At 43.4% G+C, this 25,893-nt stretch overlaps 1 protein-coding gene across 7 annotated transcripts in view; it reads right to left on the bottom strand.

Annotated features, from left to right (window-relative positions):
• Nucleotides 1-12,302: 12,302 nt before the first annotated feature.
• The window catches only part of LOC112252695 (CCR4-NOT transcription complex subunit 4), a 39,406-nt gene continuing 25,815 nt past the window's right edge, over nucleotides 12,303-25,893 (bottom strand). For 6 of the 7 annotated variants that reach the window (XM_042323366.1, XM_024424163.2, XM_024424162.2 and 3 more), the window contains 11 exons: nucleotides 22,585-22,782; nucleotides 21,139-21,225; nucleotides 19,855-19,956; nucleotides 19,448-19,573; nucleotides 18,869-18,996; nucleotides 18,244-18,468; nucleotides 17,617-17,674; nucleotides 16,632-16,893; nucleotides 15,856-16,413; nucleotides 15,266-15,511; nucleotides 12,303-15,076 (listed from right to left, as the gene is read on the bottom strand). In XM_042323366.1, the coding sequence (XP_042179300.1) occupies nucleotides 14,694-15,076; nucleotides 15,266-15,511; nucleotides 15,856-16,413; nucleotides 16,632-16,893; nucleotides 17,617-17,674; nucleotides 18,244-18,468; nucleotides 18,869-18,996; nucleotides 19,448-19,573; nucleotides 19,855-19,956; nucleotides 21,139-21,225; nucleotides 22,585-22,782 (2,373 nt within the window). In that variant the 3' untranslated portion in view covers nucleotides 12,303-14,693. The remainder of the gene's footprint in view (nucleotides 15,077-15,265; nucleotides 15,512-15,855; nucleotides 16,414-16,631; nucleotides 16,894-17,616; nucleotides 17,675-18,243; nucleotides 18,469-18,868; nucleotides 18,997-19,447; nucleotides 19,574-19,854; nucleotides 19,957-21,138; nucleotides 21,226-22,584; nucleotides 22,783-25,893) is intronic. The other variant, XM_042323368.1, reaches the window with a different exon arrangement.

The following is a 25,893-nucleotide window of genomic DNA, read 5'->3' as shown; positions in this document are numbered from 1 at the left end:
AACCCTCACAAATGCACAATTGAGAGCATCCTGTCGGGCTGTATCACTGCCTGGTACGGCAAATCCACCACCCGCAACCGCATCACCCGCCACCGCAGGGCTCTCTAGAGGGTCTAGCCAACGCACAACCACTATCATCCAGAAGGCGAGGTCAGTACAGGTGCATCAAAACTGGGACCGAGAGACTGAAAAACAGCTTCTATCTCAAGGCCATCAGACTGTTAAAGAGGCATAACTAGCACATTAGAGGCTGCTGCCCTATACCTAGACATTAATAACTGGAACACTAGTCAATTTAATAATGTTTACATATTTTGCATTACTTATCTCAAATGTATATACTGTATTCAGTCCTATTCTACTGTTTCTTAGTCTATGCTGTTCTGACATTGCTTGACCAAATATTTATATATTTTTAATTCCATTCCTTTACTTTAGATTGTGTGTGTTGTTAGATATTACTTGTTAGATATTACTGCACTGTTGGAGCTGGAAACACAAGCATTTCGCTACACCTGCAATAACATCTGCTAAACACGTGTATGTGACAAATAACATTTGATTTGATTTGAAGTTGGAAGCACAGAATCGTCTAGAATGTCATTGATGCTGAAGAGTTAATATTTCCCTTCACTGGAACTTTCCACTGCTCCAGAATCGAATGGCGGCGAGCTTTACACCATTCCAGCCGACACTTGGCATTGCGCATGGTGATCTTAGGCTTGTGTGCGGCTGCTCTGCCATGGAAACCCATTTCCAGAAGCTCCCGCCGAACAGTTCTTGTGCTGACGTTGCTTACAGAGTCCGTTTGAAACTCGGTAGTGAGTGTTGCAACTGAGGATAGACAATTTTACTCAATACGCTCTTCAGCACTCAGCAGTCCCGTTCTGTGAACTTGTGTGGTCTACCACTTTGTGGCTGAGCTGTTTTTGCTCCTTGATGTTTCCCCTTCACAATAACAGCACTTACAGTTGACCGGGGCAGCCCTAGCAGGGCACAAATTTGACAGACTGACTTGTTGGAAAGGTGGCATCACTGAGCTCTTCAGTACAGGCCAGTCTACTGTCAATGTTTGTCTATGGAGATTGCATGGCTGTGAGCTCGATTTTATACACCTGTCAGCAACGGGTGTGGCTGAAATAGCCGAATCCACTAATTTGAAGGGGTGTCCACATACTTTTAGCCATGTACTAGTGTATCTGTTTTTAACAGAAACACACACGCAGACACACACACACACGCACACACGCACACACAGGCCTGCTGTTTTTCCTGAGTCAGGCTTCTGGTTTACTTGCTATTCCAGATCAATTTCAGTAAAGACAGGCACTCACCCCATGTTATTTCCACATGTAATTTGTTTTCTGCATTCAAAAATGTTTATATTATATTTAATTAGTGCACGTAACCACTCTTGCATATCTCTAACAGTCCAATCAAGTGTTTACATGTACAAAATCTGCTTTGACAGCGATACTGTAGTACCTCCACTTCCTGTAGAATAGTGTATAGCCCTAATCCCACCCCGCTCACTCTTAGGCCTTTACCCTACCCAACCCCGAAGGAAGGATGGAAGGAAGGGTGTGTGTGTCTGTGTGTGTGTGTGTGTGTGTGTGTGTGTGTGTGTGTGTGTGTGTGTGTGTGTGTGTGTGTGTGCATGTGCATGTGTACATACCTTTGTGTATGTGTATGTAACACCCCCACCCCTCCCCCCACATTCATTTCTACTGTGGCCCACTTCCTCGCTGCATTACCTCCATCAAAGAGAGAGGAGAGTCAGGCTGCAGCTGCTGTGCTGCTGCCACACTTGCTTAATTATTAAGGACATATTTCCCCTACTTTGTCCTTGTGGAAATCCACGGGCCTGTCCCAAATGGCACCCTATTCCCTATATAGTGCACCACTTTGTGGAGCTGTCAGGCTGGCACGTTTGGGCCAATGAACCGTGGTCAAAAGGAGTGCACTATATAATGAATAGGGTGGCATTTGAGACGCAGCAGTCCAAAATGTTTTTTTTGTTGGAAGTCAGGCAGGGCGGTTAAATGTGCCTGCTCTTTACCTCACGCCACTGACAGCTCTACACCCCGGCAGTAATACAGCAAAGAAATAAATGAGAAATAGATGAGAGATTCAGGACAGACCAGGGAGAAAAGGAAAGCAAGATGAGGGATCGATTACTAGGCGTGGAGTGGCCTAGAACCACATCTTCATTGATTCATCCATTCATCTATTCATCAATTCATTCGTTAATCCATCTGTGTGACGACACACGTAAAAGGTAAAACGCTGCTAAAGTAAACAAACCCTCTGTAACAGCGGCCATCTACGATTCTGCACCACGAAAGCAGACGGTGACTGAATCATAATTCTAAGGTTCAGCACGACATGACAGTGGACAGCGGCCATCTAAGGTGTAAATCTTCCACTCACCTACAGCAAAAGTCCTTCCGTTCCTCTGCATTATTTTGCCGGTTCTTAAAGCTAGATCCAGTCCAGACTAGTCCAGTCTGTTCTTGTTGGGTCAGCAAACCCGTCTAGAATGTGTTCTTGTCGATACCAACCCAGGAAGAAGATCTCATCTTACAGTCCCTCTATACATCATGCAGTGTCAGCAGGCCTGTCTGGGGGAGAAAAGCTGAAAGTTAGCATCATCCAATCCAGGCAATAATATGAATTTACTGATTGGATTACAGCATCGCTGCACATAACACACTGCATCACAGCAGCACATAAGGGGTTAGCCAATAGAAACCACAGAGAAAAAGACAGTTTGAGTGCACAAATGAATGCTGACGTAGGCTGTACAATGTGTGCAGCCATACCATAGATGTACAGTACAGTAGAAAGCTTTGCAAACCCATTACAATCCCTCTAATTGGTCAAGGCACATCTAGACAAGGCCCACAGTTCTTGACTCTATGGCTAAGTCTAGTGCTTTGGATAAATCACTGGAGAAAAGGCTCATCATCCACAAGACCTACTCACTCCCCTCCTTACCCCGTCTCCATCTCCGCCCCTCCACCCTCTGCTCCTCCTCCCACCACTCATCCCCTCACCCTCCTCACCCATAGATCACATAGCAGGCAGTCCCATCAGCGCGGCTTGCTCTCTATCTGTCTGGACCACAGTGTGAAAGTCATTCATCTAAGGTCTCCTCTCCCTCTCTATTGATTTTGTATCGCTTCACATACTTCTGTGGAAAACCTCCGCATTGGGCGACTTTTTGCCAGAGTCTTGACCTCTGAGAGGGATAGCCACAGAATGAAAAAGAACACATTATCTTGTGTCTCTATGGGAGTATCTTTGTTGTTACACTACAACTCTGGTGTTATGGGAGATAAATAGGGATGAATATTAGTTGTAAACGGCCAAACGTTATGTGAGAGTCGGATATTGTGATGTCCAAGATTGGCAATACAGTATGACTCACCTTACACAGGGAAACCCAGGAGAAAATGGCAAATTCAGGGAAACCAGATATGATTCCCTCTCTGTTACCAGGAACTGTAGGACGGGGCACTGAGTAAAGTGCAGTTAAACATAAACAACTTCCCTTCGTGAGTCACGAACAGACCTATAGACTCATTATTACACAATGGGGCTGTGGGCCAATGGGAGCTGCATGACTGCAACGCACATTTACAGTAAACCCCTTCCACAGGATTATGAGTTGTGAGTTTGCAGCAACAGAGGACTAATCTCTCTCTTTCTCTGCTTTAGAGAGCCTGGGCCTGGTCAAAAGTCATGCACTAAGTGAATAGGGCGCTATTTGGGATGTAGTCTGTCAGGGCTGAAAAATGGGAAGAGTGCTTTTTGCTGAGATGCTGAGAGAGAGAGAGAGAGCTGTCTGTCCCAACAGGTTTTACCACCTAGCACCCTGCACCAGGTAATTATAATCTGGCCGTCATCATATGATCCTGAGATGGATTGTGTGTTAGTGATTTGTGTCAGCTGTTTGTTCACCTGCAAACGCCAGCAATTGAAATAACCCATCTGCAACTGCCTGACTGTATGTGATAAAGTGAAAATCTGAGGCCTGCACCCGACTCTGCACCAAATATAGAATGTGCGCTGTACTGTCAGAGATGGTGATTTTTTTTCCCAAAGGCCTATGTTTCTGCTTATAATTTTTGACATTTTGTTATACTATTTGTTAGTCAGCTTGTCTATAGTTAGACTAAATAAATCCTTGCTTACCAGAATAATGGCATAAATTGATAGAATGCATTTCTTGATAGAATGCTTCAATCTAGTTGATATCGGTAAAGTTAGTTTTCTCTTTCCTCTTTCATCTCTGCTTTTCTCGTGCAGCAAAGACGTTTAGGGACCGGGGAGAAAATGCTATGAATCTAAAAGAGCGGGAAAGATTTAGACCATTTTGAGAACATTTTAAGTTGTTAAAAACAACCCAACATGTTTTTGATTTCATTTTGGCTTGGATGTTTATTTGATGCCTTTTCACTATCAGCTTTTATGATGCTGATGAAGATAGCACCTTTACAGACGATCCCTAACCACGCATTTGTTCTCTGATGCTGAAAGAAATAAATCCTATTTCTCCACTCCTGTTCCCGAGTCAAAATGTAGCCTGCATTTTGTGTATCATTTTACTGCAAGAAATGCCTAATTCTGCAGGAGTTAATATTATATTAGGCTATGAGAGAACAGACCTACAGCCAGTGTCTAGATTTCAGTTCCAACCACAGCGGTCCTCTGTAGCTCAGTTGGTAGAGCATGGTGCTTACAACACCAAGATAGTGGGTTTGATTCCACCCATACATAAAATGTATGCATAATGGTAAGTCACTTTGGAGAAAAGCAACTGCTAAATGGCATATATTGGGACAGTGACCATTTTTTGTTTTTGTTTTGGCACTTCACTCCAGCACTTTGGATTTGAAATGATACAATGACTGACTATGAGGTTAAAGTGCCGACTGTCATTTTTCATTTGAGAGTATTTTCATCAATATCGGGCGAATCCATATCGGGTGAAACAGCACTTTTTGTACATAGTCCCCCTATTTTAGGGGACCAAAAGCATTGGGACAAATTCATTTATTAGTGTATTCAAGTAGACCATTTTTTAATATTTGGTCCCATATTCATAGCAAGTAATGACTACTTCAAACTTCTGACTACAATTTGTTGGATTATTTTCTGTGTGTTGGTTGATTTTGTGCCCAATAGAAATAAATGGTAAATCATGTGTTGTGTCATTTTGGAGTCACTATTATAATATTATAATAATAAAATATGTTTCTAAACACTTCTACATTAATGTGAATGCTACCATGATGCCGGATGATCCTGAATGAATCGTGAAAATAATGAGTGAGAAAGTGACAAACGCACAAATATCATATCCCCCAAAAATGCTGACCTTCCCTGTTCTTGTAATGGTGAGAGGTTAGCATGTCTTGGGGCGATGATATTTCTGAGAGTTTCACCTTTCCACAGACGCGTCATATTAGTGTGCTTCCCAAACTGTTCGGACGCTACAGAAAGAAGTTGCCAGCTGTACCTACTTCAGACAAGTCCCAAGACGCTTGTGGGGGTCGTAGAGCAAAACAGAGAATACCATTGTGTAGGTACAGTGGGGCAAAAAAGTATTTAGTCAGCCACCAATTGTGCAAGTTCTACCACTTAAAAAGATGAGAGAGGCCTGTAATTTTCATCATAGGTACACTTCAACTATGACAGACAAAATGAGAAAAAAAAGCCCGAAAATCACATTGTAGGATTTTTAATGAATTTATTTGCAAATTATGGTGGAAAATAAGTATTTGGTCAATAGCAAAAGTTTATATGGTAGTTTGTAGGCCAAAACATTCAAACGCTACAGACGATTTTGTGAGAAGACCGATTTTCGGAACGTCTCATGGTCTGACAAACACCGCTCTAGCTCTGTCACCTTTCCCCGCAGATGCGGAAGTGTGACATCGTCGGATGCGGCGGATTGAGACACATCCATTGCAGATATCTCTATCTTAAATTGACTGATTTTTATGGGGATTTTTGTATTACGCTAATTAGATTTCCACAAGGGGCAGACATCGACTCTAGGGGTTAATCTGTGTTTGTGGGATTCTGAGATGGATTGTGTATATGTACTGTATGCGTGTGTGTGTTTGCAACGTTCTTAGTGTGTGTTCCTGAGATGGATTATGGTACCCTCCCCCAGGTACAGAGGATCATTCAAGGACAGCACAGACATAAGGCACAGCAGCTATAGAGAATACCCTACACATTTTGCAGCAAGCAGTCCCTCTAGGAGGCAGGAAAACCTGGATGTCAGACCTTTAAGTGACTGGTGTGTGTGTGTGTGTGTGTGTGTGTGTGTGTGTGTGTGTGTGTGTGTGTGTGTGTGTGTGTGTGTGTGTGACTGCGTGACTGCTACTCAACTCCCAGAGCAGAAGCTGCAGCAAAAACAGTAACAATGAGCGCATTATTAGAGTATGATTCATCACCATGTCCATTACTGTCTCCCTGTTCTCACATAGCAATAAGCACTACAGTAACTAGCATGAATACACCATTGCAGCAAAATAAGGCAATCAATAAGTTAATCAATCATTTTTTTATTTGTTTGAGATTTCTTTCCTGGCCCTGCCAAAGACAAAGCTAACCAGAGGAATCTGACTGGCCAACCCAGCCCGCTCACAAGCTATTAAAAAACAGTATTGGATTTCCTACAGTGACTTTCCCAGTCATGTAGCCCACAGCCTATATGTTCTCTTTTCCATTACAGATTCCAACCTTCAGGTAATACTTGATTCTACAAAGAATTTCTTACAAACAATTATATATATATAAAACTATTTATAATTCCAAAATACATATCATGCCTCAATTGTGCAAAATCACTTCAGCTGTGAATGTGCGAGGTGCTTGTTGTGTGAAAGCACTCTGCTCTCCTGTGTGGGTGTGTGGTTGCCCGACCAGGAACACTGAGCAGAGAGAGAGAGAGAGAGAGAGCAGTGCCTCCCCCTCTACTGCCTCTGTGTTGCTGACTCATTGTCACTGCCCCAGAATCTGCTGGCTGTCTGCATTATTCACATCCTCTGTTAGCTGTTAGTGCCTCCTCAGCACCTGGACGGCCATGGGGCTGCTTGGCTGTGGGGGCTGTGCTGGCCGAGGGGGACTGGGGCCTAGGCTGGGATGAACTCAAAAGGCAATGCTGGGGCAACCGGACTCAGAGGGCTGGGTCACGTCTCTGATAAAATGTCAGATTATGTTTAAATCATGGATCTACAATAAACATAACTTTTATATTGAAGAGTGTCCCGCCTCATCTTTTAATGCTGGGCCGGCTGTAGGGCAGTGGGGGCAAGTCTCAGAGGGCAGATTCAGCCTCCAGTCACCCCAACCTTTTTGGAGGACAAGGGTTCTTTGTAGGGCAAATTCAACCTAGAACCCTTTTCATCATCAGAACAGTTTTTGGAAGAAAGTGTTCTTTGGTGACTCTATGGAAGGCAAGAATGATTCTTTGGAAGGCAAGGTAAAGCCTAGCCTTCTTTGCTAGGTAAAGCTCCAACTTATCTCAGCTCACTGGTCACCATAGCAGCACCCAACCGTAGCACGCGCTCCAGCAGGTAAGTTTCACTGGTAACCCCCAAAGCCTATTCCCACTTTGGCTGCCTTTCCTTCCAGTTCTCTGCCAATGACTGGAACAAATTGCAAAAATCACTGAAGCTGGAGACTCATATCTCCCTCACTAACTTTAAACATCAGCTGTCAGAGCAGCTCACAGATCATTGCACATGTACATTGCCCATCTGTACATAGCCCATCCAACTCCCTCATCCCCATATTATTTTTTTCTCCTTTGCACCCCAGTATCTCTACTTGCACATTCATCTTCTGAACATCTATTACTCCGGTGTTTAATTGCTAAATTGTAATTACTTTGCCACTACCACCTATTTATTGCCTTACCTCCTTCATCTTACCTCATTTGCACACACTGTATATAGATTTTTTCCTATTGTGTTGACTGTACATTTGTTTATTCCATGTGTAACTCTATGTTGTTGTTTATGTTGCACTGCTTAGCTTTATCTTGGTCAGGTCGCAGTTGTAAATGAGAACTTGTCCTCAACTGGACTACCTGGTTAAATGAAGGTGAAATAAAATGTAAAAGAAGAATGGTTCTATACAGAACCCTTCCAAATCTGAATAAACTTGATATTTTTTCCCCTTTCCTTTAAATAGCGCTTTGAGCATGAATGTTCACCTCAGTGTTTAAACTTGAACCCTCTAGAGTTTAAAAAGAAAGGTGTAAGAATGTTTTAAACTGTACCAATATGAGAATATGTCTGCCCAGCAAATTGGCCAGTGATACCTAGTGTTGGTTTTTCAGTGTAACAAAGAGGTAAATTAACACTCAGTGGTGTAAAAAGAACGGTGTTGGTGAACTAGGGGTGACTGTGTCATTTTCACTCTGTGTAAGGTAAAACACTCAAAACCACACACACATTATCACATTTCCCAGCATGCTCTATAGCAGGTTGATTTTTTTGAATTGTTTATAATACATTTCCCAAACAAATCTAATCTGTTCGTAGTTGGAGTTATTGCACTCGTTACTGAGATGGCTAATCCAGTTTACATGGTTATTTTATTTTACTTTTTTTTAACCAGGTAGGCCAGGTGAGAACAAGTTGTCATTCACAACTGCGACCTGGCCAAGATAAAGCAAAGCAGTTCGACAAAAACAACAGAGTTACACAAACAAACGTACGGACAATAACACGATAGAAAGATCTACAGTCATCTTGATTATAAATCTTTCCTACCATGGCAGTCATTTTGAATGCAGGTTGTAGGTGAGTAAAAGTTCAAATTGTTAATCTTCTGGCTGGATTACAATAGGAATTAAACATCACTTTGCACAACAGTCTAATGTGGCATGTAAACCAGGTGTTTCTTAGGGTATGACTATGCCCTCAAAAAGGCCTTAGGGTATGACTATGCCCTCAAAAAGGCCTTAGGGTATACACTGAGTCTACAAAACATGTTTTTTCAATGACATATACTATGAAATCAAACTTTATTTGTCACGTGCCGAATACAACAAGTGTAGACTTTACCGTGAAATGCTTACTTTACAAGCCCTTAACTAACAGAGCACTTCAAGAAGAGTTAGCAAGTCCAGTTGATAACTATGATCCTTATTGATGTCACATGTTAAATCCACTTCACATACACAATTCAGTGTAAATCAAGGGGACGAGACAGACATGGATTGTGTTTGTGTGCCATTCAGAGGATGAACGGGCAAGACAAAATATTTAAGTCCCTTTCGAACGGGGTATGGAGGCAGGTACCAGGCGCACCGGTTTGAGTGTATCAAGAACCGCAAAACTGCTGGGTTTTTCACACTCAACAATTTCCCATGTATCAAGAATAATCCACCACCCAAAGGACATCCAGCCAATTTGACACAACTTTGGGAAGTATTGGAGTCAACATGGGCCAGCATCCCTGTGGAATGCCTTCGACGCCTTGTACTCCATGCCCCAACGAATTGAGGCTGTTCTGGGGGCAAAAGGGGGTGCGACTCAATATTAGGAAGGTATTCCTTATGTTTTGTACACTCAGTATACGTAATGTATTGTCATAAAGAGTTGAATTTGAATAACTAATTAAAGGCTGGTGGAACCACTCAGAGGATTCTAGGAAGAACCTTTAGGTGATAAAAGGGTCCTTTGTAGGAACCATTTATAGAGGGTTCTAGATAGAACCATTTAGACTAGAGGGTTCTATGACAAACCCTAATTAGAAGGTTCTAGGTAGAACCCTCAGAAAAGTGTTCTACCTAGCAACCAAAAAGCATTCCCCTATGGGGACACACCAAATAACTCTGCATGGATCTACTTAGCACATTTATTTCTAAGAGTGTAACAGTCACACTGACCAGGCAGACCAGAGGTAAACAGAAGAGAACGATGAGCGCTTGGGCTCAGTGAAAATGATAAATATTAGGTAACAGCTCAACTCTGGCAGGTGGGGTGTCAAAGTCCCAGTGGGAAGACCAGAGGTAACATTATGGACGACGTTGGATTCATAGCATAACCTTGTCTCAGGATGAAACCTCGTATTTAAATAGGACATTCATTTACTGCTCTAGGGAAGAGGGTAAACATTTAGACAACATGGTGTGAGGCAAGTAAGTCACAGACTGGGAAGAACAAAGGTAACATATGAACATGGTTGAGTTCTCATACGGTCATGATGCAATATAATAACCTTGCTTTAGATTGAACTAATTCCGTCAAATAGAAAGACATTCATTCAACACATATACAGGCAAGAAGATAAACAGAACATCCTAGCTGCGCAGGATGTGTAAGTCACACAGGGAACACCAGCGGTAACATTATGGAAGAGGACGGGTGGATTCATAACGTCATGATGCATTAGCATAACCTTTTTTCAGATTTAATAGGAAGACATCCACTAACAGTAAGGTTAACATTACTCTCCCAGGGTGAGGTGTTGAAATCACATTGGGATTCTGTCACCACATTACAAGACTGACAATAGTGATGTCACAGAATTAGTGTCCCCATTGTTACCTTTAATCTCTCAGAGCTCCTAGAGGACAGAGAGCCCACAACTATTATTCTGCAGGTAGCTACAGAGCCCACTACTATTCTGCTGCAGGTAGCTACAGAGCCCACTGCTATTCTTCTGCAGGTAGCTATAGAGCCCACTGCTATTCTGCTGCAGGTAGCTACAGAGCCCACTGCTATTCTGCTGCAGGTAGCTACAGAGCCCACTGCTATTCTGCTGCAGGTAGCTACAGAGCCCACTGCTATTCTGCTGCAGGTAGCTACAGAGCCCACTACTATTCTGCTGCAGGTAGCTACAGAGCCCACTGCTATTCTGCTGCAGGTAGCTACAGAGCCCACTACTATTCTGCTGCAGGTAGCTACAGAGCCCACTGCTATTCTGCTGCAGGTAGCTACAGAGCCCACTGCTATTCTGCTGCAGGTAGCCACAGAGCTCACTACTATTCTGCTGCAGGTAGCTACAGAGCCCACTGCTATTCTGCTGCAGGTAGCTACAGAGCCCACTGCTATTCTGCTACAGGTAGCTACAGAGCCCACTACTATTCTGCTGCAGGTAGCTACAGAGCCCACTGCTATTCTGCTGCAGGTAGCCACAGAGCTCACTACTATTCTTCTGCAGGTAGCTACAGAGCCCACTGCTATTCTTCTGCAGGTAGCTACAGAGCCCACTACTATTCTGCTGCTGGTAGCTACAGAGCCCACTGCTATTCTGCTGCAGGTAGCTACAGAGCCCACTACTATTCTGCTGCTGGTAGCTACAGAGCCCACTGCTATTCTGCTGCAGGTAGCTACAGAGCCCACTACTATTCTGATGCAGGTAGCTACAGTATAGAGCATAGGCTGTCTGGCCGCACAGCACAGGGGGAGATTGAGGACTGCCTATGGAATAACTAATACAAACTTCATCCCCCTCTCACATACACATACATATATAACACATATACACACACAAACAAAAAAGGTAGATATCTTAGCTACATACTCCTGCCATCTTTCTCAAAGTCAATAAATCAATTTAGGACAATGTCAATATTATCAGTTGGGACAGAATGAAACAATTAGTTTTACAGGGGAGAATCAATGAAGACAATGTACCCAGAGACAACCTTCAGCATCAACATTCCACCAAGCTCTCTGTAACCTTGTCTGGGTAGACAGAGGCATCATCCCAAATGGTATCCTATCCTATTCCCCATTTAGTGTACTACCTTTGTCCAGGGCCCTAGTAAAAACGTAGTGCAGTAAATAGGGAATAGGGTGCCATTTGGGACATCCAGTGTTTGGACTGCAGAGCCGGAGCACTGAGTAAAGACAGACTGGCCCCTAGTGGAGAGAAAGCCTGAAGAAATTATTTATTGACTTAGTTTGTGGTGTCAACATTTGTTAAGGTCATTAAAATGTTCTCCTGGTCTTAAAATGCTGGTCTTCATGCTGTGGAAATCAAGCATGTTACGTCAGAAACAGGACTCGGTTTCCCGGGGGCAGATCAAGTCTAATCCTGGACTAGAAAGATTGCTCAATGGAAATTCTCCAGTGCCATACATTTTTAGTCCAAGACTAGGCTTAATCTTGAGTCCAGGAGACTAACAGACCCTGGGAGTTGTTGATATAGCCAGTGTTACAAGTTATGATAGATTAGAACAGCCTGTGTAATACTTGAACTTGAAGAAAAAGAAAAGTGATAGTGTGAATCTCTGAAACAACAAAAAGAGCCAACTCGAGCACTGGGTTTTTCATTTTATTTAAGGTTTGTTTTTCCAGACGGGCAGTGGACAGTTCAATTCCTTTAAGCTCCCCATTGTGTTTTATATCTCCGCATCACGTTAAAAACCACAGTAAGTATGACTGATTGTTGGTTTCACCTGGATCAGTTCATGTTTCTAGTGAATAATGTTTTAATAGGGGATATAGCAGGAGAGAGAAAGAGAGAGATAAAGATGTAGATATTATGGAGTTAAGACTTAAAAATAAAAGGTCGTGAAGGGAGGCTATTCATTTTCAAGGCCCAGAGAGAGGCAGAGCGCTCCTTGGATTAAATTGCTAGCCGTCGTTTGTCGTCGTCTTCTAGCACCTTCCTTTCACACAATCTCCGATATCGCATGACATTATTTAAATTCTCACTCTTTTCTACAGGTGCATGTCGGGACATCGTGACATCTAGGAAGCCTTTTCATCAACCCTTTCATCATTTATCTGTTGGGTCTTCTTGTGACTTTCCCGATAAGGGTTTAGCTACTGTAGTTGCCACACAGTGGCACTGTGCGTATCAGACCAAACCCTACATCTTAGGATGTCCCATCTTCCCTCCAACAGTCTTTAAAGTAAAATTCCACCCCAAAACATTCAGTCCACTGCTGTTATAATCCCAAACTTTCAAAAAACAGAAAAAACAGCTGGTATGATGCATTTTGCTTCATATGATGTAAAACGCAGCATGTCATGAAAAAAAGAGCTTAACAGCAGTAAATCTGAATTTTGAATGTTAAACATCTTAACTTGATTGCTGCCATGCAAAAAAATTGGGACTTCAACAATCAACTAATGAAATGATATCAAAATATCATTTTGGGGTGTTTTCCTTTAAATATTGTTATTCATTTTTTTTGCCTCCACTCCAGCCATTCTTAGTTTCCCCAGAACTAGCATGTAACGTGCTGAGGTCTGGTATCCTGACACTAGGCCTATTCTTCTTCCAATCTGAGAATAGTCGTGAGACTAATTATTATTTCTTCCAACCCCGGCGGTCAGTCCCCCAGTTAGACAGTGCTCCATCCTCTGATACAGAGGTCGAACTGAATCTTGCCTCTACTACAGGATGGGGCACCATGACCCCAAAGGGAATGTGGGTTTTAATGACCTGTACAAGACAGGCCATTGGGGCGAATTCCAGGCAGACTACATTGCAGTTGCCTGCCAGATCTCACAATGCCTGTATCAGCTAACTAGTTAATCAGGTATAGCTAATCAGTTATATCAGTTAACCGCATATGATATAGCAGACTGACACCGGTCAGCAAAGTCGATGACCATTGGTTGCTGCGTGAGTGCAGCATGACTGCAATATTGTCAGCCTGGAACGTGACCATTGTGACCCTGCCTAACAGGGAAGCCGAAGCAGATTGGCTTGGCTGTGCCCTCAACTCCCACATACTAACATTATATCCATCTGTGACCATCTCTGTCTGCATCATTTTCTGTCATCTGAACCAATTAAAACAAGCCTGAAGTAATTTTTACCCCTGTTTTTCTCTAAAGATTTTCAATCCTACCTCCTCTTAATCAGTTAAAAGGCATTTGGTATCATTTGTGCCTTAAAGTTATAGTTCGCCTTAAAGCTTCTCTGCACTGAGTGAGTGTTAACCGTTTCATTCAGTCTCCTGTTTTATTCAAAGCAGGGAGAATGAGGGCCCTTGGGGAAAAGCTTTAAGAGCAGATTCACTATTCAGTTTGTTGCTTCATTCTCAAAGAGTAATCATGACTTCACTTTTTTTCACGACGATTTTCCTACAGGTTTCATATTTAATCATAAATTTACTTCTTAAAAATTACTCACGTTAGCTAATCTTGACTCCTGTACATTTGGAGTTATCGTCTTGGGTGTCACAAAATGTATCACTGCTCCTATTCTCTGTGCTCGTCTAGATCATACGGACAGACTCCACGTGAAGCTCAGAGTAGTCAGCACCGGTCTGATCCCAAACAATTCATCTGGGTCGTGTTCATTATGCACCAAACAAAAGAAAACCATGAGGGACTTACATGGACTTATCTGCCCAATAAGAAACGCTCCTTTTCATTTTTCCGTTGGAAAACGTTTGACTACGGTGCATCCTACTGAAGGCGACCCTGACTACTGGAGCTCAGTGGGGCCGGTCAGTAGCAGACAAAGGGTTAACAGGTCATTCATGTCATGAGCCACAAAAACCAAAACAAACAAATAGGCCTTTAGAATAGAAAAAAAGGAGGAAGGAGAAAGAAAAAGAAAGCCTTGTTATTTTGTTAATCATTTTCATAATCTGATAATCTGCAGATTAGTGTGTGTACTGTATCTGTATTGCATTGGGGATCGGGATTACGACGTGGGTCGGGGGTAGTCTGCTGTAATCTGTCTTTAGTTTAGTGGCGGTCCCCGGCGGAGGCGCTCTGTAGCAACTCTGTGGCGCTTTGGCCTGGGGGTCTGAAGGCTGTCTGGAAGCCTGGGGGAGGGCTGTGGAATTGGCTGGGGTTGGGGTGTGTGGGCTGGGTCAGGCCGGGCAGGTAGGGGGCCCAACCAGAGCCTGCTCTGTGGTGGAGGTGTGGGTGTGAGGAGGCCTGGTCTAGGAGGCCATGGTGGTGGTTGTGGTGGAGGGATTGGTGTTGCTGGTTCTGGGGCTGCTGGGGGAGTGATGGCAGTGCAGGGCCGTCCATCTCTGTCAGGGCCTGGAGGGATTTGAGCCAGTGGGGAGGGTTCTGGTCCTCCTGGAGACAGTCTAAACTGCTGCCTGCTGAGGCTGGGATGCCTGAGGAGAGAAAGAGGTGAATGAAGATGTAGATTGTGGTTGGAAGTGACCATTTGAATCAGCTGTGTAGTGATACAGCAGAAAACTACACATGCACCCCTTGGGATCCCTAGGACAGAGTTTGGGAAACGGTGCAATACAACAGATACATTTGTTTATAATAAACAAACAAAATGTAAAGTTACTCACTACCTGTGATGATAGCTGGGTCCATCCAGCTGGCCGTACCATCCCAGCTGAGACTGTGTGAGAGTCCCCCTGGCCCATTTAGCCCCCCAGGACCCCCCATGTGGTTCATACTGGAGGAAGAGGAGGAAGAAGAAGAGGAGGAGGAGTTGGGGAGACCCCCGAAGTTGATGTTGATGTTGGGGAGGAGAGCTCTCAAACCGTCCTGCCATTCTTTCACATTGAGGCCGTCTATAGAACTGCTGTTTTCTGCAGAGAGAGAGAGAAAAATACATTTCATCAGGGATAAGTGAGAACATAAGGAGTGCTGCTTTGCTTCTGTAAAAAAAGATATCAACGGTAGAGAAGACATTTAATATAGACTTAAGTCTTCACAGGGCAAAACACAGAAATGCATCTGCATGTAATAATGTTTCTCGCAAGGTCAATATGACATGTCAAAACGATTACATATGTTTTGAAGTTCAATGCTTGTACGTTCATATTGAACAGATTGCGCTAAACCCGACTCAACCAGGGTTAGGGTTAATTCCATTTGACAGGGGACATAACTGACCCCAACACTCCCAGAAAACAGACCCAGGGTATCCTACCTGACATGGGGATCCCTCCCAGCCCTGTATTGTGACTGTGGTGCTGAGGAGGCATGCTCAAGTCCAGGAAGTTGCTATGTCCTCCTCCAGCATTGGCCGAGTGGTTCAAGTGTGAGAGGAGGTGGTTATTGCTGCGTGCCGAGGGAGGCATGCCCATCCAGGTATGCCGAGCTGCAGCGGCCTGGGCAGCCTGACTTCCACCATGATGACTGCTCTGACTCTGGGAACCAGGGAAACTAAAGGAGCTAGAAATGTGCCTGTGGTGGAGCTGAGAGAGGCGGGGTGGAGGTCCAATGCTGCTGGGGAAATGGTTGGGGTTGGAGAGGGGCATGTGGAGGCCGTGGTGGGACCCGGGGTGGTGGAGGCCGAAGGGGCTGGGGGACCCCAGGGGACTGGGCTGGTCCTGGACTGACAGCTCCTTCTCAATGAGGTCAGCCAGGGCCTTCCGTGTCACGTCAAAGGGGTCGAAGCCCAGGTCGTCGTCCTGCTGCTGTTTAGTAGAGGAGCCGAAGCCGAAGGCTGCCTGCCAATCTGTGGAGGAGGAGACCGGTATTGTGTCTGAGGAGAGCAAGGATGGAAGAGTTAGCAAGTGGTTAGCAACGTTAGTCAAATGAATCCACAGCAAGGAGAGACAAGTGTGTAACTTTTGTCTTCATTGGCACAAGGTTCAAACAGTGGAGCAGAAACTGCCTTTGTTAACGGAAGCATTGTTTCTTAACCGTGACGGAGTGCGTGTGCGCTCGTGCATCTGCGTGATTCTGCCCCACACAACTCACCTGATGCGAAGAGGCTCTGTGGTTCGGGGGTCATGGGCCAGTCGGATCCCCCTCTAGGCGAGCTGGCGAAGGGGGGCAGGCCGGACGGGATGGGGTTGGGGTGTCTGAAGTTACTGTTGTCAGAGAACAGGGACTGGGACTCTGCAGCAGCCCCCTCGAAGGGCGAGCGGGCGGTGAGGTCTGCTACAGTAATGGGAACCACCAGACTGCTGGGGGGCTTAGTCAGCCCCGGGGGAGGGGAAGGGGACTCGCGGTTAGGCATCTGGAACGGGGAAAGAGTAATAAGGGGACTAAATTAGTGGGGGGATACCGTTAATACCGTCTAACATTTGTAAACAATAATAATTCATAATGAAAACAAATCTTTTAAAAGTCCAACCAATGCAGCCGTTTTTACGTTAATATCAAATCATTTCTTGGTAACAATTAAGTACCTTACTGTGATTGTTTTCAATTAAAATTTCCAAAATACATTTAAAAAAATTCTTCTTAGCAAAGAGCAATTTCCCAATCAATAATTTTGCTAGGACTGTCTGGGAGTGGTCTGATTGATTGAGGAGCTATTATTGGCAGAGGGGTTTGGAACTCTTATTGGTCTATAACTAATTTCCCGCCTGGTGGTGTCACCAGGCAGGCCAAAACTCCATCCCACCAACACATGCTGAAATTTCAGCCGGTGTTTTCAAACAGCTCTTACAATAAAATGGCATTATCATAATTTTCACTGTATTATTCCAACCTCAGCGTGGAAATATATATGGAAAGTCCCATTTTGGACAACACTGGGCATTTAAAAATGGCTCAGGGAAAAAACTGTCTAGTCTGGATAGATATGACAATAATTTCTCTAATACCATCCCTATGTACTACATGTAAATAAAGTAATTATCTATACATTTATAAGAATCTTGAAAAGACATTCAAATGATTAAAATACTTTACTTATACATGTTAAATGACCTAAAGGTAGCAAAAGTCTTCTTACCTGTTGTAAAGTCTCTCCATTCACCATACCTATTGATTCAGGAGGTTTGTCGCTGGGACTAGAGGGAAAGAGAAACAGACCAGCATCAGACTACGCAGCTGTGTAGTTCATGGCCTAACAAAAGGGACCAAAAAAAGGTGGCCAGTTTGGCCTGTGAGTTATACCCTTTTCAGTTCACTCTATTGTTCACATTTCCCTTTTCAGCAACTATAGTGAATGTGTAACCTTGTCTTCTCGGTACAGCTTGGTTTAGCTCGACTCAAGCCGGCCTGTATGTCTGTCCCGGTAATAACGGGATCACTGTCACAATTGGAGTAGAAGGGGGACAGAGCCCATCCCCGTGTCCAGCCCCACTAATATAAGACTAATAGCCTGGCGGGTAGGAGCGATGGGCCAGTAACCGAAAGGCTGCTAGATCCAATCCCCGAGCTGACAAGGTAAACATCTGTAGTTCTGCCCCTGAACAAGGCAGTTAACCCACTGAAGACGTGGACGTTGATTAAGGCAGCCCTCCGCACCTCTCTGATTCAGAGGGGTTGGGTTAAATGAGGAAGACATTTTCAGTTGTACAACTGACTAGGTATCCCCATTTCCCCACTAATGTACTACTATATTACTATAGATTACCCGTTGCTGTCACAATTAGAAGAGAAGGGGGACAGGGCAGCCCCCTGGACAGACCCCATCCCTGCGTCCGGCCCCAGGCCAAGTCCTAACCCGTCTGAGGTCATGACTTCTGGGTCCAGACAGCAGTCTAGCAGCGGAGGAGATTTCCTGTCCTCTGACAGCCCATTGGCCAGTTTGCCACCATACCCCGATAGTGTTGGCCACCCGTCCTTGCCGTTGCTGGGTCTGTGTTGAGAAATTGACAAAAACAAGAGGTCAGCATGGAAGAGAGAGATGTTGTGTGGAAGACTTCGGAGAGAACTGCGGCCTGCGGTGTTCTAGCTGTTAGTGCCACGGCCTTCAGTGCAAATATTTGCTTTTTGGGTTTGCGGCGAGAGGTTTCACATATCAAGTTTATTTGCCATTCAAATAATGTATTCATTACATGTATCAATGGATCTTACTCACCCAAGGTCTCACAATAAAAGCACAATAGAAACTGCAAGAAAGAAATATGCAAATACATTGTGTCGACCAGGGTTCCCCAACCTCGGTCCTGCTCCCCCAAATAAGGTCAATGTCATCAAATCAAGGGATGCTGCGTGGAAGAAAAAGATAGAGGGGAGAACCAAAATACCAAATGTACCTTTGTGTAGAATTTGAAGATTTGCTTTTGGACTTTTCCCCTGAACACGTTGGTGTTTGTAGAAAGCTGGGGTTCATTTTGTAGAGGTCCTGGAGTAGTTTCTGCTCGTATTCTTGGTGTTTCCCGGCCTAAGGACACAAACATTACATTAAGTCATTTTAGCAGTGAATAATAACACAATGCTCCCACTGTGCACCTAACTCAATTCAACTGTATGGCAGCGAGTATAGGAGTTGGCTATACAACAAACCGATCTGGGACCAGGCTAGATTCAAGAAACACTAATGCGGATGTCTAAAGTAATTTGAAGTAAGAACACGATACAAAATTGTGGCAGACACCAAAAAAAAAAACTCTCTAAAAGGGAAGAATATATAAACACAGCCAGGCCTAACCCTTACATCTGAATGAATTAACTCTATTGATCCAAGAGAAGAAACTGGATTGGTCACCATCATCGGACACATATGCCCTGGCCTACTGACACCCAGGCAAGTACAATACATGACGTCAAGTTATCTGCCATCTCTATTCGCCCACCAACACAAACACAGACAGGAAGAATAACGGTTTGTTGACCTGCATCTCCTCTTTCGTAAAGCTAGCCGCCTCGTCCCCCAGCTCGTGTAGATACATACAGTCTGGTTTGGGACACTGCATGCTTTTGAGGAAGTAACTGCAGTATTTTGTTGTGCCTAAAGAAGCCTGCAATACAAACACACACAGAAAGCTCAGTGAAAATGTACTTGTGATGACATTCTGTTGAATGTTCTCTTCAGCTGAAGTCAGAAGTCATATAGTATTTGATAGCATTCCTTACAAAAAGTCACCAAATACTTCTAGGACCAGTTTCCCCAGACACAGATTTAGCCTAGTCCTGGACTAAAATTAACCTTCAATGGAATTTATTTTATCCAGGATTTGGTTTAATCTGTGTCCGAGGAAACTGGCCCTGAATGTCTGTTCCTGTGTGGTAAGTCTCACACCTTGAGTGTTCTACCGTCCACCACCACATTGTTCACACATTGTATTGCTCTGAGGGCGTCTTCAGAGCGGATGTAAGTGACGTAGGCACTAGCACTGGGACCCTGTGGATCAGAAAACAGTGAACATTTTAAATAGGTAGTTCATGTCCCATTCTCCATATTTACATTTGAGAGGAAATCACCTGCTGTTGAATTCAATCCCACATATATTAGCCAAAGTCACAGGATGGCATTTGAACCAGACAGATCTTTCGAGCTCAATATCATTAAAAATGTGGTGGATTTTTTCAGAGACAACCATGTGTGCATTAACGAACCAATTACACAATCAATTTGACTTTGGTAAAAACAAAACTACATAACTTCATGCTAATCATTTATTTGAATGGTAAATCTCTATAGATAAAGTGGGTAAATAAAAATAGGCCAATGCCTAAGCCTATTCACAATACAGGTGAATACATATTCAATAGGAGTGTGTGTATGTTGCATTGAGTTATTGAGCATGTTTTGGATGATATCATGGGGCTAACAATTCCCTTCCATTTGGGAATTATTTTATTGTACTGATCCACATTTGCGTAGAAGAAACACTTCTATAAAAGTGCACACTAAGACCTAATGACATCATTCACACAGTGAGAGAGACTGGAGAGACGTGATGCTGAGGAAACGAGGAGTTTTTTGGCAATGACTATGGTTTTAGGTGAGAATTAGCTTTGAAATCAGCCTATTTTCGCATTATGTTCATATAATAATCGCAAACGAAGTACTAGGGTAGTGAACTGATAACTTCCGCTGTAAGCTAGCAAGGAAAGCTTGCCTACAAAGTTGAAAGCGACCGGTATCTTATTGTATTGTAAAGTGTTCTAGCCTGTAAATGGACCATGTTTTGTGAACAGTTATTTGCAGTTGCAACATTTCTACATGCCGTGTTGCATTATTCAAATGTGTTAACTTCTGTGCAGCATGAGTGGGGCGCGAGCATGTTGCAGCCCAGCATCGTGTTAGCTCCCCTCTCCCAATCAGTAGACGACGTGAGACATTTGACAGAAATATCAGAAGAAACAAATTCTAACACCGAACCGTTTTTCATGTTCTGGTATCGAAAGAGTACCAACGTTTCAATAATCCCACATCTTATGATGTGCCACTTAGCAGGCACTTTTATCCAAAGTGATTTACAGTACAGTCAGTGTAAATATTTTCTCTATTGGATCTCTGCGGGAATTGAACCCACGACCGTGCCTTTCACCAAATGAGCCACATAGAACCAGCTCTTACCTGTGAACCTGCATATGATGTGCTGTTGTTGATGACCACCTTGTGTATTTTCCCAAACTTCCCAAAATACTCTGGCCTCTTTAGAACCTGTGGAGAAACAGAGACAAATAGAGGGATGATTGTACTATGCTCTAGCATTATGGGGAAATTGTTCAAACAGAATTGTATAAATACAGTTGGGAGGGAAAACAAATATAGCTAGGTCAGTAGACCAGAAATATGATCAAGAAAGAGAATAGTGAGATGAAATGCTATATCGCTCACACAGGTTATGGCTGAAGCACAGTGGAGGGCTGGGGACTTAGATTTAGCGTGTGTGTGTGTGTGTGTTAGAACAATGTTCTAAATTATTTTGATCTTCACCCACATCTGTGGACATCAAGTAATCTACGATAAAACTATGTACTCTGTGCAACAGCTAATTTAAGCAGCAAAAAAACATTGCCCAGGCAAACAAGCATGCATGGGGTAACTGTAAAGGGAATGGGATAGTAGATCACATGGAATGTATTTCATATAGAACAAGAAACCTATCGCATTTTAGCTTAAAACGGATGTGGGAAAATAACACCCAAGTAACACCCAGGTTTTCCAGAAATCCTAGTTGGAGGATTCCCAATTTCTGGAAAACCTGAGAATTTTGGAAAATGTTTGTGGAATTTGCCACCTTAACTATCTATATATATATATATATATATATAAAATAATAATAATAATAAATGCCATTTGAGAGACGCTTTTATACAAAGAGACTTAGTCATGCAATGCATTCACTTCACGTACAGGTGGTCCCGGGAATCTAAACCACTATCCTGGCGTTACAAGTGCCATGCTCTACCAAATGAGCTACAGAGGACCACATATTTACCCCTAGACAAAGAGCCGTGTTTCTCATATCCAGCCGTGGGATAGCCACAGTCAGCCCATAGCATAGACATAGAATGTATGCCTTTGTAAGTGGCAGCAGTCTTGACATTTTAGGTAGGAAATTAATTTTCGGTATGCCAGCGTTTCCTTTGGGCGTGAGGGGGCCTCAAGATTTGCATAAAAGAAACTAGAAACCGCTTAGTCATTTTATAAAAGAGAGGGTTAAAAAACAACAACCCCCGATTCACTCACACACACACACACATCTATATTTATGTAGTAGGCTTATTTTGTGGAATCGAACACCAGGTTTCTCTGCACCACCCTGACCCTATGTGTGTGTGTGCACACGTGTCCTGTCTCACCTCTGGGTCTGCGAGCCTTTGAGAGACCCCGACAAACACCAGGTTTCTCTGCAACACCCTGACCCCGTGTGTGTGTGTGTGCACACGTCCTGTCTCACCTCTGGGTCTGCGAGCCTTTGAGAGACCCCGACAAACACCAGGTTTCTCTGCACCACCCTGACCCCATGTGTGTGTGTGTGTGTATGTGTGTGTGTGTGTGTGCGTCCTGTCTCACCTCTGGGTCTGCGAGCCTTTGAGAGAGCCCGACAACAAAAACCAGGTTTCTCTGCACCACCCTGACACTGGCCAGGTGTTTCCGATTCTCTGTCACCTTCTGTTTCTTCTCGTTCTGCTTCTGCTTCTTCTCATTCTTTATCCTCTGAATCTCCTCCTGTGACAGGGGCTTGTACACCGCAGGGTCCTCCGGGTACGGCTGGATGGTAGGGGGCAGAGATAGAAAGACAGGTAAGCTCACCTGTACGTAGGTACAGCGTATTTGTGAAGTATTCCGACCCATTTAATTGTTTCCCACATTGTTGTTACAGCCGAATTCTAAAATGTATTCAATTGCCCCCCCCCCCATCAATCTACACACAACACCCCATAATGACAAAGCAAAAACATGTTTAGAAATTTTTACAAATGTATTAAATAAGTAAGTAGTATTCAGACCCTTCACGCAGTACTTTGTTGAAGCACCTTTGGAAGCGATTACAGCCTAGAGTCTCCTTGGGTATGACACGACAAGCTTGTCACACCTGTATTTTGGGAATTTCTCCCATTCTTCTCTGCAGATCCTCTCAAGCTCTGTCAGGGTGAATGGGGAGAGTCGCTACACAGCCATTTTCAGGTCTCTCCAGAGATGTTAAATCAGGTTCAAGTCCGAGCTCTGGCTGAGCCACTCAAGGACATTCAGAGACTTGTGCTGAAACCACTCCTGCGTTGTCTTGGCTGTGTGCTTAGGGTCGTTGTCCTGTTGGAAGTTGAACCGTCGCCCCAGTCTGTGGTCCTGAACACTCTGGAGCAGGTTTTCATCAAGGATCTCTCTATACTTTGCTCTGTTCATCTTTCCCTCGATCCTGACTTGTTTCCCAGTCCCTGCCACAGAAAAACATCCCCACCACATGATGCTGCCACCACGCTTCACCATAGGGATGGTGCCAGCATTCCTCCAGACGTGACACTTGGCATTCAGGTCAAATAGTTCAATCTTGGTATCATCAGACCAGAAAATCTTGTTTCTCATGGTCTGAGATCCTTTAGGTGCCTTTTGGCAAACTCCAAGCGATATGTCATGTGCCATTTATGGAGGAGTGGCTTCTGGAGGAGTGGCTTCCATCTGGTCACTCTACCGTAAAGGCCTGATTGGTGGAGGTCTAGGACAATTCCTTTGACTTCATGTCTTGTTTTCTTCTCTGACATGCACTGTCAACTGTGGGACCTTACATAGACAGGTGTGTGCCTTTTCAAATCATGTCCAATCAATTGAATTTACCACAGGTGGACTCCAATCAAGTTGTAGAAACATCTCAAGGATGACCAATGGAAACAGGATGCACCTGAGCTCAATTTTGAGTCTCATAGCAAAGGGTCTGAATTAGAGGTTGACCGATTATGATTTTTCAACGCCGATACTGATTATTGGAGGATCATAATAAAGACGATACAGATTAATCGGCCAAATTTGTTGTTGTAATAATGACAATTACAACAATACTGAATGAACCATTTTATTTGAACTTAATATAATACATCAAAATCAATTTAGCCTCAAATAAATAATGAAACATGTTCAATTTGGTTTAAATAATGCAAAAGTGTTGGAGAAGAAAGTAAAAGTGCAATATTTGCCATGTAAAAAAAGCGAACGTTTAAGTTCCTTGCTCAGAACATGAGAACATATGAAAGCTGGTCGTTTCTTTTAACATGAGTCTACAATATTACCAGGTAAGAAGTTTTAGGTTGTTGTTATGATAGGACTATTTCTCTCTATACCATTTGTATTTCATATAGCTTTGACTATTAGATGTTCTTATAGGCACTTTAGTATTGCCAGTGTAACAGTATAGCTTCCGTCCCTCTCCTCGCCCCTACCTGGGCTCAAACCAGGAACACATCGACAACAGCCACCCTCGAAGCATCGTTACCCATCACTCCACAAAAGCCACGGCCCTTGCAGAGCAAGGGGAACAACTAAATACCGTATGTCATTAATATGGTCAAATCCGGAAACTATAATTTCAAAAACAAAATGTTTATTCTTTCAGTGAAATACGGAACTGTTCCGTATTTTATCTAACGGGTGGCAACCATAAGTATAAATATTCCTGATACATTGCACAACCTTCAATGTTATGTCATAATTACTTAAAATTCGGGCAAATTAGTTTGCAACGAGCCAGGCGGCCCAAACTGTTGCATATACCCTGACTCTGCGTGCAATTAACGCAAGAGAAGTGAAACAATTTCCCTAGTTTAATATTGCCTGCTAACCTCGATTTCTTTGAGCTAAATATGCAGGTTTAAAAAATATACCTATGTGTATTGATTTTAAGAAAGGCATTGAAGTTTATGGTTAGGTACATTCGTGCAACAATTGTGCTTTTTTCGCAAATGCACTTTTGATAAGTCATCCCCCGTTTGGCGAAGTTGGTCTTCACACGAGCCAGGCAGCCCAACCTGCTGCATATAGCCTGACTCTGTTGCCCAGAACGCAAGAGAAGTGACACAATTTCCCTAGTTAAAAGAAATGCATGTTAGCAGGCAATATTAACTAAATATGCAGGTTTAAAAATATATACTTGTGTATTGATTTTAAGAAAGGCGTCGATGTTTATGGTTAGGTACACATTGGTGCAACGACAGTGCTTTTTTTGTGAATGCGCTTGTTAAATAACCGTTTGGTGAAGTAGGCTATGATTCAATGATAAATTAACAGGCACCGCATCGATTATATGCAATGCAGGACAAGCTAGATAAACTTGTAATATCATCAACCATGTGTAGTTAACTAGTGATTATGTTAAGATTGATTGTTTTTTATAAGATACGTTTAATGCTAGCTAACACCTTACCTTGGCTCCTTGCTGCACTCGCATAACAAGTAGTCAAGCCTGCCACACAGTCTCCTCGTGGAGTGCATTATGATCGGTGTCCAAAAATGACGATTACCGATTGTTATGAAAACTTGAAGTCGGACCTAATTAATCGACCATTCCGATTAATCGGTCAACCTCTAGTCTGAATACTTATGTAAATAAGGTATCTGTTTTTAATACATTTGTAAAAATAAAAAAACAGTTTTGCTTTTTCACAATGGGCTATTTTGTGTGTAGATTGATGAGGGGAAAAACATATTTGATCCATTTTAGAATAAGGCTGGAACATAACAAAATTTGGAAAAAGTCCAGGGGTCTGAATACTTTCCAAATGCACTGTATATCCTTCTGAGGAGAGTTGGGAGCAGAATAATATTCTACGAGATTGTATGTCACATTCGCATAACACCTATGTTTATTGACAGCACCACCCGCCAGCCAGCCTC

This window comes from Oncorhynchus tshawytscha, linkage group LG06 (genome assembly GCF_018296145.1).
Source record: "Oncorhynchus tshawytscha isolate Ot180627B linkage group LG06, Otsh_v2.0, whole genome shotgun sequence".
Lineage (NCBI taxonomy): Eukaryota > Metazoa > Chordata > Actinopteri > Salmoniformes > Salmonidae > Oncorhynchus > Oncorhynchus tshawytscha.
This window is presented reverse-complemented; position numbering and strand designations above follow the sequence as displayed.